We start from the raw sequence: 13,821 nt of genomic DNA, 5'->3' as shown, positions 1-13,821 counted from the left end.
GAGAAATAAGGCTCCCAGTTTATGGGGACCCCCCTTCCCCCCCTCCCCCAACTCGAAAAGTCATAGATGCAAAGCGTGCGTACTCCTTCTATTCAGTCACAGCACGCCGTCCTCTACTAACAGTCCTATAGCCCAATTCATCGCTTTTAGTTTAAAGAACTCCCAGCAAATGTTTGTTCTCTGTGCTCGTGCGCACCTTTTAGCGCGCACGGGCGCTTTACAGTGTTTGCATTGTCCATTGGCTACAGAATGGTGACCCATGTAATCACTGTGACCAATCACAGCCAGTGGCATCACAAGGGGGGCGTGGGGGGTGTGTGCAGGCCGCGCCGGGTGACACCATCGGAGGGGGTTGACACCAAAATGGCTGATAGACATTATTTTGGTGTCACCCACTTTGAAAAGTCCGACACTCGGTCGTAGACTGAGAACCCGACAAGCTGCAAAGGAGGGGACCCCGGCGGTATACCTTATCCCGCTGGATGAATGTCCCCGCCTCCCTTTGCCGGCGTCCCGTGTAACGTAATGATGTGCACCCGTCTGGTTGCGCCGCCGATCACAGCATCATACATTGTGATCAATGGCTGTGGATAGCACTTTGCTCTCCGACCAGCCGTCTGGTACCGGGTGACATTTGGTGAATAAGTACCAGTATCATCCATTGCCAGAAACAGTGTCATCTAGTAGCAGCACCCACTCACCCCTCTACAGTATATGTCAGCTCCATCTGACATGCATATTAACCCCTCCCTATACTTACCCGGGACATCTGTACACTACCCCCCCCTCCATCCCCATCCTCCTACTGTATCTGAACTGAACCATTAACCCCTTCTTCACCTTCTCCTCCCTCTGACCTGTACATGTAATGTATCTTATGGACATTACTAGGGATGCACCGGTGCTGATACCGAGTACTGCTCCGATAACTACCCCGCTACCGGAACTTCCGGTCAGAGGGAGATTTCCTCTAAACGGCAGTGCCGCGAGGGAACATGGAGCAGACTTTCCGACCAATCAGGAAGCCGGGCTGTGGCTAATAACTCATCGCCTGGTTTCCTGATTGGCCGGGAAGGCGGCTCTATGCTGGTTGGCCGAGAAGCCGGCTTCCTGGCCAATCAACATCGAGCCGGCCAAACAGCATGGGGCCGGCTTCCCGGGCAATCAAGAAGCCGGGCTGCGGGTAATGACACACCGCCCGACTTCCCGATTGCCCGGGAAGCCGGCTCCATAAAATCGGTACTCGGTATCGGCGAGTACCGAAAGATAAATATCGTTACTCAATACTGAAAAAAAACGGTATTGGTGCATCCCTAGACATTACTCAAGCTTCGTATTTTAACCCCTTCAATACCGGCATGTTTTTCATTTCTGAAGAACTGTGGCAAAAAAATCAGATCACCTTGGGGTGTCTACTTTCCAAAAAGGGGTAATTTCGGGGGTTTTGGTACTTTTATTTTTTTATAACAGAAAGGGGAAGTGATTTTTGTTACTTTTTTGGGGGTGTTTTTTTCCATAATATAGTAAAAGATGAAAATTCCCACCGCTTATAAAATACCACCAAAAGAAAGCTCTAAAAAGACAGATATCAAGTTCCTTTGGATACAGTGTTGCATGACAGAGTGATTGTCAGTCAAACCGAAACAATGGCCTGGACAGGAAGGGGGTGCAACATGTCGGGACTCAAGTAGTTAAGTCGTCTACATCCATTCCAGGTGCATCACAATACAAGTTGTCACATTTCTCACAGTTTGTTCTCTTTGGGAAGTTTCACGTTCTCACTTTGTTACAAGTCATTTGTTTTCCTCTTTCAGGAGCGGCCGCGCTCACCGGAGCCGTCACCCACACGGTGTCCACCGCCGTCATCTGCTTCGAGCTGACTGGTCAGATATCGCACATCCTGCCCATGCTCTTCTCCGTCATCATGGCGAATGTGGTGGCGCAAAACCTCCAGCCGAGCCTCTACGACTCCATCATACAGACGAAGAAGCTGCCGTACCTGCCGGACCTGTCCGGCTGCTCCGTCAGGTGAGCCGTGTTGTTAAATGAATCTCTTACTTGCCAAATGATATCATCATGGATCACATGATTCTGCCGGTCATGTGACCCAGGCACCTCCAGCAGGCTGGTGACCTCACTTTTTTCTTGCTATAGCTCAGCAATACAGTTTGGTCACAGATCCACCCCCAATACATGTGGACATGCTGGTTCATCCGGTGTTCCTTCATGGTTACTACCACCATTTGGGCCACAAAATCATAGATAAATATCTTTACTTTTTCTGCGGACTAGTCCTCCGTACTAAACTGATCATTCATCAGGGACAAAAATGGTGATATAAACAGTCATATGGATGGCCTCTGATACCCTGACTGAAAAGTGTTAGGACATGCATGTTTTTTGGTGCAGGAAGGGTTGGTCTTTATCACCAACCCTAATCCCAGTCACAGGATAGGTGTGTATGCATACAAAGGGTTAAGTTTAAATATGGGAGTGTTATTGTAACGGTTAAGTTGAGGGTTAGTGTTAGGGCTACAGGGAGGGTTAGTTTTAGGGTTACAGGGAGGGTAGAGGTAAGGGTTATAGGAAGGGTCAGTGTTAGGGTTACAGGGAGGGTTACTGTTATAGGAAGAGTCAGTTTTAGGGTTACAGGGAGGGTTAATGTTATAGGAAAGGTCAGTGTTAGGGTTACAGGGAGGGTAGAGGTAAGGGTTATAGGAAGGGGTAGTGTTAGGGTTACAGGGAGGGTTAATGTTATAGGAAAGGTCAGTGTTAGGGTTACAGGGAGGGTAGAGGTAAGGGTTATAGGAAGGGGTAGTGTTAGGGTTACAGGGAGGGTTAATGTTATAGGAAAGGTCAGTGTTAGGGTTACAGGGAGGGTAGAGGTAAGGGTTATAGGAAGGGGTAGTGTTAGGGTTACAGGGAGGGTTAATGTTATAGGAAAGGTCAGTGTTAGGGTTACAGGGAGGGTAGAGGTAAGGGTTATAGGAAGGGGTAGTGTTAGGGTTACAGGGAGGGTTAATGTTATAGGAAAGGTCAGTGTTAGGGTTACAGGGAGGGTAGAGGTAAGGGTTATAGGAAGGGGTAGTGTTAGGGTTACAGGGAGGGTTAATGTTATAGGAAAGGTCAGTGTTAGGGTTACAGGGAGGGTAGAGGTAAGGGTTATAGGAAGGGGTAGTGTTAGGGTTACAGGGAGGGTTAATGTTATAGGAAAGGTCAGTGTTAGGGTTACAGGGAGGGTAGAGGTAAGGGTTATAGGAAGGGGTAGTGTTAGGGTTACAGGGAGGGTTAATGTTATAGGAAAGGTCAGTGTTAGGGTTACAGGGAGGGTAGAGGTAAGGGTTATAGGAAGGGGTAGTGTTAGGGTTACAGGGAGGGTTAATGTTATAGGAAAGGTCAGTGTTAGGGTTACAGGGAGGGTAGAGGTAAGGGTTATAGGAAGGGGTAGTGTTAGGGTTACAGGGAGGGTTAATGTTATAGGAAAGGTCAGTGTTAGGGTTACAGGGAGGGTAGAGGTAAGGGTTATAGGAAGGGGTAGTGTTAGGGTTACAGGGAGGGTTAATGTTATAGGAAAGGTCAGTGTTAGGGTTACAGGGAGGGTAGAGGTAAGGGTTATAGGAAGGGGTAGTGTTAGGGTTACAGGGAGGGTTAATGTTATAGGAAAGGTCAGTGTTAGGGTTACAGGGAGGGTAGAGGTAAGGGTTATAGGAAGGGGTAGTGTTAGGGTTACAGGGAGGGTTAATGTTATAGGAAAGGTCAGTGTTAGGGTTACAGGGAGGGTAGAGGTAAGGGTTATAGGAAGGGGTAGTGTTAGGGTTACAGGGAGGGTTAATGTTATAGGAAAGGTCAGTGTTAGGGTTACAGGGAGGGTAGAGGTAAGGGTTATAGGAAGGGGTAGTGTTAGGGTTACAGGGAGGGTTAATGTTATAGGAAAGGTCAGTGTTAGGGTTACAGGGAGGGTAGAGGTAAGGGTTATAGGAAGGGGTAGTGTTAGGGTTACAGGGAGGGTTAATGTTATAGGAAAGGTCAGTGTTAGGGTTACAGGGAGGGTAGAGGTAAGGGTTATAGGAAGGGGTAGTGTTAGGGTTACAGGGAGGGTTAATGTTATAGGAAAGGTCAGTGTTAGGGTTACAGGGAGGGTAGAGGTAAGGGTTATAGGAAGGGGTAGTGTTAGGGTTACAGGGAGGGTTAATGTTAGGGTTACAGGGATTGTAGAGGTAAGGGATATAGGAAGGGTTAGTGTTAGGGTTACAGGGAGGGTAGAGGTAAGGGATATAGGAAGGGTTAGTGTTGGGGTTACAGGGAGGGTAGAGGTAAGGGATATAGGAAGGGTTAGTGTTAGGGTTACAGGGAGGGTAGAGGTAAGGGTTATAGGAAGGGTCAGTGTTAGGGTTACAGGGAAGGTTAGTGTTATAGGAAGGGTCAGTGTTAAGATGGCCATACACTGTGTAAATTTCGGCCGGTTCTTGAGGAACATCCCTCGATCAGCTGACTGAAGGAACCGGTTGGAAAATCTTCGTATGAACAGAGTTGGCAGCCAATGAACAGCCATCGGCTGTTGCCAGAATACAAATTAAACAGCGTGGATTTCTCGATCAATGCGCTTGAAGTGTTCAGCCCACGGGTTGAATGACAAAAATAGAGCAGTGTATGGCCAGCTTTAGGGTTATAGGAAGGATTAGTGTAAGGGTTACAGGGTGGGTTAGTGTTGGGGTTGTAGGGAGAGTTAATGTTAGGGTTACAGAGAAGGATAGTGTTAGGGTTACAGGGAGGATTAGTGTTAGGGTTATTGCCAGGGGTAGTATTAGGATAACAGGATGGGTTAGTTTTAGGGTAACAGGGAGGGTTATTGTTAGGGTACAGGTTGGGTTAGTGTTATGGTTACAGGGAGGATTAGTGTTAGGGTTATTGCCAGAGGTAGTATTAGGACAACGGGATGGGTTATTTTTCGGGTAACAGGGAGGGTTATTGTTAGGGTACAGGTTGGGTTAGTGTTAGGGTTATAGGATGGGCTAGTTTGAGGGTTACAGAGAGGGATAGTGTTATGGTTACAGGGAGGGTTAGTGTTAGGGTTACAGGATGGGTTAGGGTTATTGGCAGGGGTAGTATTAGGATAACAGGAAGGGTTAGTGTTAGGGTACAGGTTGGGTTAGCGTTAGGGTTTCAGGATGGGTTAGTGTTAGGGTTACAGGAATCCTTTACACGAAAGCTTAGTGTGAGACTTACAAGGAGGGTTAGGGTTAAAATAACTGAAATGATCAAACACGGGACCCCCTCACTGCAAGGCAGCAGTACTAACCCCTCAGCCACCTTGCACAGATGCCCCTTCCTCTGGGTAGTGTCGGCATTATTCCCTGAGTTCACTTGTTGGCCGGAGCTGGTTTATATGGAAACGATGAGTCTTTTCGATGTGGAGAAACAACAGTCAGTTTACATAGACTATAACCAAGGCAACAATAAGAACAGAGTGGGGAGAAGTGACAGTTCCAGGTGACAGTACAACACATGGACTCTGTAGTACGGGCTGTCATTAGGGTCTGTGGTAGAGCACGGACAGCTTCAAACGAGCCCCGTGCACTCTGACCGCGCGCAGACGATACGCTTATGATGAAAGCTGCGCTCTCATTCCTGGAAAGTTGTTATTGAAGCTCTCCGGCAATGTGGGACCCTCATCCCTTAATTAGACCTTTCCCCCCCACGGGTCTTCAGGAACCCTTTTTATCCGTCTATAAATAGCGGGAGAGGATTTCCATGTTGTGTTATCGCTGCCGAGTGCGGATGTGTGTGACATCGAAAGGGAAATCTCTTTTTAAGAATGCTTACTAGTAGGGATTATAATGGAATCTGACTCATTTTGCTGCTGAAATTTCTTGCTAAATTTCTGATATTTTGGCAAAATTTTGGCAAAATCCATTGGGGTCAATAGGGAAGATAAAAATTAAGGTAGTTTAAGGTGTTTTTTTAAGACTCCAATGGTCTAATAGTTTTTTGTTTTTTTTGGTTCCTTCACCAGTCTCTGCTGCTCCTTCATTGTCCAGTCACAGGCAAGGGGCAGGGAGATCAACTTGATGTATTACCGTGTTTCCCCGAAAATAAGACACTGTCTTAGATTTTGTTTGGCTCACAAAAACACACTAGGTCTCATTTTCGGGGTAGGTCTTATTTTGTTTTTTAATGTACAACAATCCAAAGTTAATGCAAATCCAAATTAAATAATCCAAAATGGCAAAGTTAAGAATAGGGTGATCGGGGCAATCAGAGGGTTCCGTACCTTTCCAGGAGCAATTTGGTAACCAGAATGAGCGCGCTTTCACTATCGGTTCCTCACAGGCGGAGCTCATGTCCGCCTGTGACAGGAGCCGGAGCTATAGAGGAAGCATTGGCTTATGCGGCTCTGCTCCCTCCGCTGCCGCCTCGCTTCCTCTAGCGCTGGCTTCATTGGCACCGCTGATTCTCTCCCGCGGTTCTTCAAGTTCCCCCCTTATGCCACCACCGGCCCTGGGGATGGCCACAACTAGGTCTTATTTTCGGGGTAGGTCTTATATTTTAGCAATTCCCCAAAAAAGTACTAGGACTTATTTTCGGGGAAACAAGGTAGTTAACTGCAGTAAAGGGTCACCTGACTTGCTGCGCTCTGTAAATCTTAGGAATGGATGGACAGATCCGGTGTTCCTTCATGGTTACTACCACCATTTGGGCCACAAAATCATAGATAAATATTTTTACTTTTTCCTCTGATGACTACTCCTCCCCTCCGTACTAAACTGATTATTCATCAGGGACAAAAATGATGATATAAATAGTCATATGGACGGTCTCTGATACCCTGACTGAAAAGTGTTAGGACATGCATTTTCTATGCCGGCACCTCATGTTGGTGTTTTTTGGTGCAGGAAGGGTTGGTCTTTACCACCAACCCTGATCCCAGTCACAGGATAGGTGTGTATGCATACAGAGGGTTACGTTTAAATATGGGAGTGTAATTGTAACGGTTAAGTTGAGGGTTAGTGTTAGGGCTACACAGTGGGTCAGTGTTAGGGCTACAGGGAGGGTAGAGGTAAGGGTTATAGGAAGGGTCAGAGTTAGGGTTACAGGGAGGGGAGAGGTAAGGGATATAGGAAGGGTTAGTGTTAGGGGTACAGGGAGGGTAGAGGTAAGGGTTATAGGAAGGGGCAGAGTTAGGGTTACAGGGAGGGGAGAGGTAAGGGATATAGGAAGGGTTAGTGTTAGGGGTACAGGGAGGGTAGAGGTAAGGGTTATAGGAAGGGGCAGAGTTAGGGTTACAGGGAGGGGAGAGGTAAGGGATATAGGAAGGGTTAGTGTTAGGGGTACAGGGAGGGTAGAGGTAAGGGTTATAGGAAGGGGCAGAGTTAGGGTTACAGGGAGGGGAGAGGTAAGGGATATAGGAAGGGTTAGTGTTAGGGGTACAGGGAGGGTAGAGGTAAGGGTTATAGGAAGGGGCAGAGTTAGGGTTACAGGGAGGGGAGAGGTAAGGGATATAGGAAGGGTTAGTGTTAGGGGTACAGGGAGGGTAGAGGTAAGGGTTATAGGAAGGGGCAGAGTTAGGGTTACAGGGAGGGGAGAGGTAAGGGATATAGGAAGGGTTAGTGTTAGGGGTACAGGGAGGGTAGAGGTAAGGGTTATAGGAAGGGGCAGAGTTAGGGTTACAGGGAGGGGAGAGGTAAGGGATATAGGAAGGGTTAGTGTTAGGGGTACAGGGAGGGTAGAGGTAAGGGTTATAGGAAGGGGCAGAGTTAGGGTTACAGGGAGGGGAGAGGTAAGGGATATAGGAAGGGTTAGTGTTAGGGGTACAGGGAGGGTAGAGGTAAGGGTTATAGGAAGGGTCAGTGTTAGGGTTACAGGGAGGGTTAATGTTATAGGAAGAGTCAGTGTTAGGGTTACAGGGAGGATTAATGTTATAGGAAAGGTCAGTGCTAGGGCTACAGGGAGGGTTAGTGTTGGGGTTACAGTGAAACAAGGTAGTTAACTGCAGTAAAAGGTCACCTGACTTGCTGTGCTCTGTACATCTTAGGAATGGATGGACAGACAGAGCAACCTCTTGGCAGCCCCATATATGTACTTTGTAAGTGTTATTAACTGCTAAAAATGACACTTGGCTACATTGTCACCGCATGGACGCTTCTGTTCCTTGTGCCGCAAGCTCCACACTGAAAACTAGCAGCATTGAGCTGTTGGCACGGAGAACTAATGTACTGACATTTACGCATTGAGCAGCCGAATCACAAATGTTTAATAGGAGTAATTAGCTAACAATCAGTATTCAGGAACAGTGTGAGCTTTGTAGTCTCTACAAGTAATAAGGAGCGAGTAGAATAACTTATAAACATCTGATGGGACTGGCTGGTACACCCTCAACTTGTTTAACCCCTTCAGATCGGCCACATTCGGCAATTGAATGAGCAATGTCCAGTCTAATCTCTTGTGAAATCCAAGGAACAGTAGCCAAATAAATTATAAGACCAATGTTGTATTCTGAATGGCATTAAAATGTTCCCCTTTCCAAATGGTGAGCACCGTACATGACCCTGTTTAGTTCTTTTCAATCCCAGAGAGGATTGGGATGGGGGACATTTGCCCCCTCAGACTGATTCAAATGATATACACTGCCCGGCCCAAAAAAAAAGTCACCACCTGGATTTCGGGCAGTGTTATGATCCGGGGTGGCTTCAGTTGGTCAGGTCTAGGTTCAGCAATGTTATGTCCCCAATAAATGAGGTCAGCTGCCCCCCTGAATATACTAAATGACCAGATTTTTCCCATCAATTGATTTTTTTTCTTCCCTGATGGCACATTGGGCATATTCCAAGACGACAATGACAGGATCCATCGGGCTCAGATTGTGAAAGGGTGATTCAGGGAACATGAGACATCGTTGTCACACATGGATTGGTTTCATTGACTAGTCGCTGACGGCCACAATTCGCACGTTCAGACCCAGATTTTCGGCTTACAGTCCGGTCTTTAAACACTTTAACAACAGCTGCTCTTGAACATGTAACGCATTCTGCTGTTTTGCTGATACTCGCTCCATGGCTCCGAGCGCCAACAATCATCCCACGTTCAAAGGCTGTTAAATCGCGTTGTTTCCCCGTATCTTCAGAAGCAAATCACTTCTACTGTCGTGGTAAACAACCCGCTTCCCTATTTATAATGGTCTGGCCCTCTAGCAACTTCAGTGCCAAATTATAGCTAATTTGCCTAAAAAACGTCAGGTGGTCATAATAATCTGGCCACTCAGTGTATACCACAGTGCTGTACAGAGAACACTGAGCCAGTCACATTGGAGTCTCTGTACAGAGGAGCTTACACTCTAATGTCCCCCCATAGTCACACACTATTATTCTACATGTATATATCTCTGACATATATATACCGCAGTGCTGTACAGAGAACACTGAGCCAGTCACATTGGAGTCTCTGTACAGAGGAGCTTACACTCTAATGTCCCCCCATAGTCACACACTATTATTCTACATTTATATAGCTCTGACATATATATACCGCAGTGCTGTACAGAGAACACTGAGCCAGTCACATTAGTTTCTGTACAGAGGAGCTTACACTCTCCTCCCCTACACCATAAAGTCCCCAGTTACATCCAAGTTGGTGGTGCCTAGCAGCATTCTCAGTGCCTTTGGGTGATGACACAAGGGAGGTGTTAGCAGGGAAGTAACAGTAAATGCACAGATTACTTCATGGGAAGATTTTGGTTGAAATGAATGGTCTGATGACAAGGTCCTTTTAAATCATTTTGATTTGAGGAAGTGTTGGCTTTTGGCTTCTCTAAATTGACTTGTTCATTTTATTTTCACAACAATGTTTCAGTGGCAGAAATAAATCACCCGAATAACATGTTAGGTTAGCAAATAAAATGATTTAGAGCTAGGCAGCGACAGGCGTCTCCCGGCTGGGCCATAGAGATCTTCCTTCATGCAAACACTTTATTCCTGAATTTTCTTCACAGTAAATACAACATTTTTGTAGAAGACATCATGATGGGGAATGTGCGCTACGTATCTTCCCGCTGCACCTATAGAGACCTCATGCACGTAGTGAAGACCTGCACGCACAAAACGCTCCCTCTAGTGGAGTCTCCTGGTAAGTTAACCGGGCAAATATGGCTTCAGTTTATTTATGTTAAAAGGTCTGCTGTGCCCATTATGAGGGGCTCCCACCATTCCTGAGCTGAGTTCCTGGGTCTGTACACCTGCTTTGCTCACTATAAGGCATCCCCACCATTCCAGCACTGAGTTCCCGGGTCTGTATACCTGTTGTGGTCATTATGAGGAGCTCCCACCATTCCTGCACTGAGTTCTCGGGTCTGTACACCTGCTTTGCTCACTATAAGGCATCCCCACCATTCCAGCACTGAGTTCCCGGGTCTGTATACCTGTTGTGGTCATTATGAGGAGCTCCCACCATTCCTGCACTGAGTTCTCGGGTCTGTACACCTGCTTTGCTCACTATAAGGCATCCCCACCATTCCAGCACTGAGTTCCCGGGTCTGTATACCTGTTGTGGTCATTATGAGGAGCTCCCACCATTCCTGCACTGAGTTCTCGGGTCTGTACACCTGCTTTGCTCACTATAAGGCATCCCCACCATTCCAGCACTGAGTTCCCGGGTCTGTATACCTGTTGTGGTCATTATGAGGAGCTCCCACCATTCCTGCACTGAGTTCCCGGGGCTGTACACCTGCTGTGCTCACTATGAAGGATCCCCACCATTCCAGGACTAAGTTCCTGGGTCTGTACACCTGCTTTGCTCACTATAAGGCATCCCCACCATTCCAGCACTGAGTTCCCGGGTCTGTATACCTGTTGTGGTCATTATGAGGAGCTCCCACCATTCCTGCACTGAGTTCCTGGCTCTGTACACCTGCTGTGCCCATTATGAGGAGCTCCCACCATTCCTGCACTGAGTTCCCGGGTCTGTACACCTGCTGTGCTCACTATGAAGGATCCCCACCATTCCAGGACTAAGTTCCTGGGTCTGTACACCTGCTTTGCTCACTATATGGCATCCCCACCATTCCAGCACTGAGTTCCCGGGTCTGTACACCTGTTGTGGTCATTATGAGGAGCTCCCACCATCCCTGCACTGAGTTCCTGGGTCTGTATACCTGCTGTGCCCATTATGAGGGATTCCCACCATCCCTGCAGGACCTTTTATTTATTTGACATGATGGCAGGAGATCTCACTATTAGAGCATATAAGACATACAGGAAGCGATGAGCTAAATCCAACCACCATGTTCCACCTATAACCCTTAAAAAAGTTTAAAGCTCTAGATGCCTCTTCATAACAATTTCAGCATACTGGTTTTCTGTAATCTGTGACTTCACAAGAGTTGCTGTGCCAAAAAGGTTAAAACGATTCCCTTGGTACAAACTGAGAAATCGTTACTTTTCTGGTATATGTATAGGAGCTACAAAGTCAACATGAGACAGCAATCGGGAGGTCTAACTGTAGTATAGAATCTCTAAACAGCAACCACTCCATAAACATGCATGTTCGTAACGACTGAGAGAACATGTTTATGTATTGACAGGACAATGGAGAGCTGGGGCAAGGAGCCAGGAAAGATTATTTGTTCTCTCTTAGATTTGTCAGAATAAAGTTGTCTGGACAAGTTGTGAGGAGCCCACAGACATACACCCGTTCCCCGACCCATCTTTAGGTACCTATAACGCAGTTTGCATGTAATGTTTGTATTTCCTTGCAGATTGCATGGTGCTCCTTGGGTCAATCGAGAGGTCGGAGATCACAGACCTACTGGAGAGAGTCCTGAGCAAGGAGAGGAGGCTGAAGATGGCGTCCCCTCCATACAAAGGTCAGAGGTCAGCAAGGCCAGGGGGAAAGCGGGACTCCTTCCGCTTCGTGGATGAAGAAGAGACGGGAGGCGAGGAGGAGGAGAAGAAGGAGGTGAGGAAACCGGACCACAAATAATCTTTCTAATGTCAGGATCAAATAAGCTAATGAAAGGTCATCATTTTTGGAAACAGAGAGTGCCCACATGGGTTGCATGGATCAGTGAAGACATGGCTGCCAATTTCCACAATCTCCTATATATATGATCTCTTTACTGGTATGGAAGTCTTCACTGTCTCATGTGCCAGACTTGAAGGTGGTTGGAAATATATCTACAGGTATAGCTAAAGCTTTGGATAGAGTAAGTCATGGTTAGACCCTCTACTACTACTAGAATTCTCCTCTCTTCCTGTCTCCAAGATGACTACAACTGGAAAGGCATCAATAGCTATAATCCAGAGGGGATACTACATGTCCTGTTAAAATGACCAACCTTTTATTAATTCATGGCACCCTTTAAAAGTTGCAAAATCTTAAGGTAACCCAGTCTAAAATGTAGAAAATGTAATGCAACAATGTGTAAAATGGTGTATATCCCTCTCAATAATACTTACCAGACTCTTATCGCAGGTACAGGTCTGGTATGGATTTTAAGGGGGGATCCCAGGCAAAAAAACTCTTTATATAAGAGTCCCCCCTTCAAATCAGGAGCCACCCCTTCACATCACAAGCCCCCCTTCATATTAGGAGCCCTCCTTCTCATCAGAGTCCCCCTTTTTTGGCATCACAAGTCCCCTTCACACCAAGAGCTCTCTTAACATCAGAAACCCCCCTTCCCATCAGAAGCCCCCCTACACATCAGAAGCCCCCCTTCACATCAGAAGCCCCCCTTCCCATCAGAAGTTTCAATTCAGAGTTCCCCCTTTACATCAAGAGCCTGCCTGCATAATGGAAAGGCATGACGCTGTGCGAAAATTTGGCTGGATGTAGGCTTTAAAGCAGGGGTAGGCAACCTCGGCACTCATGCATGATGGTGGATGTCAGATTCTTGCAGTACCTCATGGGATTTGTAGTTTCACCACAGCTGGCATGCCAAGGCTGCCTTCCCCTGCTTTAAAGTATTGAAAGAGGATTAGCATTTCGTGAAGAAGAGATCGGTGATAGCATCCATGCTTCTCTCAAGGTTGTCTTTTTGGTGACATAGAGGCACCTGCTCATAGCTCTCTTTATCCTGTCTTGCACCCTGGCAACTGGGAGGAGCTTATTATGCAAATACAGGCTTCCATCTCTGAAGCCTGAACTGCTGCAGCCCCCGGTTTCTTCTTCCCAATACATAATAGGGTGAGCATGTTGCATTGATGGGTGTAGGATTTGGGGGTTGGCGGACGGCAGAGGGAGTAGGGGGGGGGGAATAACAGACCTTCAACTATGGGGTGAGAAGCTGTCATTTGCCCATTCAGGATCTCCTGCAGGGCTGTAGCTACCATGGGGCGAGTGAGGCACTCGCCTCAGGTGCAGCTGGTGAGCACAGGGCGCCAATTGGAAATATGGGCGCCAGGCGGCCATCACAGCCACGGCTTGGCAGGGAGAAGAGGAGTGGCACAGGCTCCAGCTCCTCCTCAGATCCCTGCTACTCTCCCCCCATCTGTATGGGCAGAGGACTCTGTGTCCTCAATCTCTTTCCCTATTTCAAAAGGGGAATGTCAGGGGTCTGTTTAGCCCCCCAACAGCAAAAAAAAATAAAACAAAAAATCCCCCCCCACACACACATGCACACATATTACTAGACATGTGCCAAGACTAAACATTTGTTATGGACAAAATGAATGGGAACTAAAAATGTTTTCATTAGTTTTGTCAAACAAAACACATTTTTATGATACCGTGTTTCCCCAAAAGTAAGACACTGTCTTATTTTTTTTTTCACGAAAAATACACTAGGTCTTATTTTCGGGGGATGTCTTACGCTGCAGCTGTCCGCTCTGCCAA

At 47.0% G+C, this 13,821-nt stretch overlaps 1 protein-coding gene across 1 annotated transcript in view; it reads left to right on the top strand.

Moving 5' to 3' along the window:
* The window catches only part of CLCN1 (chloride voltage-gated channel 1), a 72,422-nt gene that overhangs the window by 44,729 nt on the left and 13,872 nt on the right, over nucleotides 1-13,821 (top strand). The window contains exons 15-17 of the mRNA XM_018553805.1: nucleotides 1,815-2,028; nucleotides 9,986-10,119; nucleotides 11,747-11,946. Of these exons, the coding sequence (XP_018409307.1) occupies nucleotides 1,815-2,028; nucleotides 9,986-10,119; nucleotides 11,747-11,946 (548 nt within the window). The remainder of the gene's footprint in view (nucleotides 1-1,814; nucleotides 2,029-9,985; nucleotides 10,120-11,746; nucleotides 11,947-13,821) is intronic.

The sequence above is a fragment of the Nanorana parkeri genome, unplaced genomic scaffold (assembly GCF_000935625.1).
Source record: "Nanorana parkeri isolate BGI_ZX_2015 unplaced genomic scaffold, ASM93562v1 scaffold130, whole genome shotgun sequence".
Lineage (NCBI taxonomy): Eukaryota > Metazoa > Chordata > Amphibia > Anura > Dicroglossidae > Nanorana > Nanorana parkeri.
Note: the sequence above shows the minus strand (reverse complement) of the source record. Positions and strands in the feature narration are given on the sequence as shown.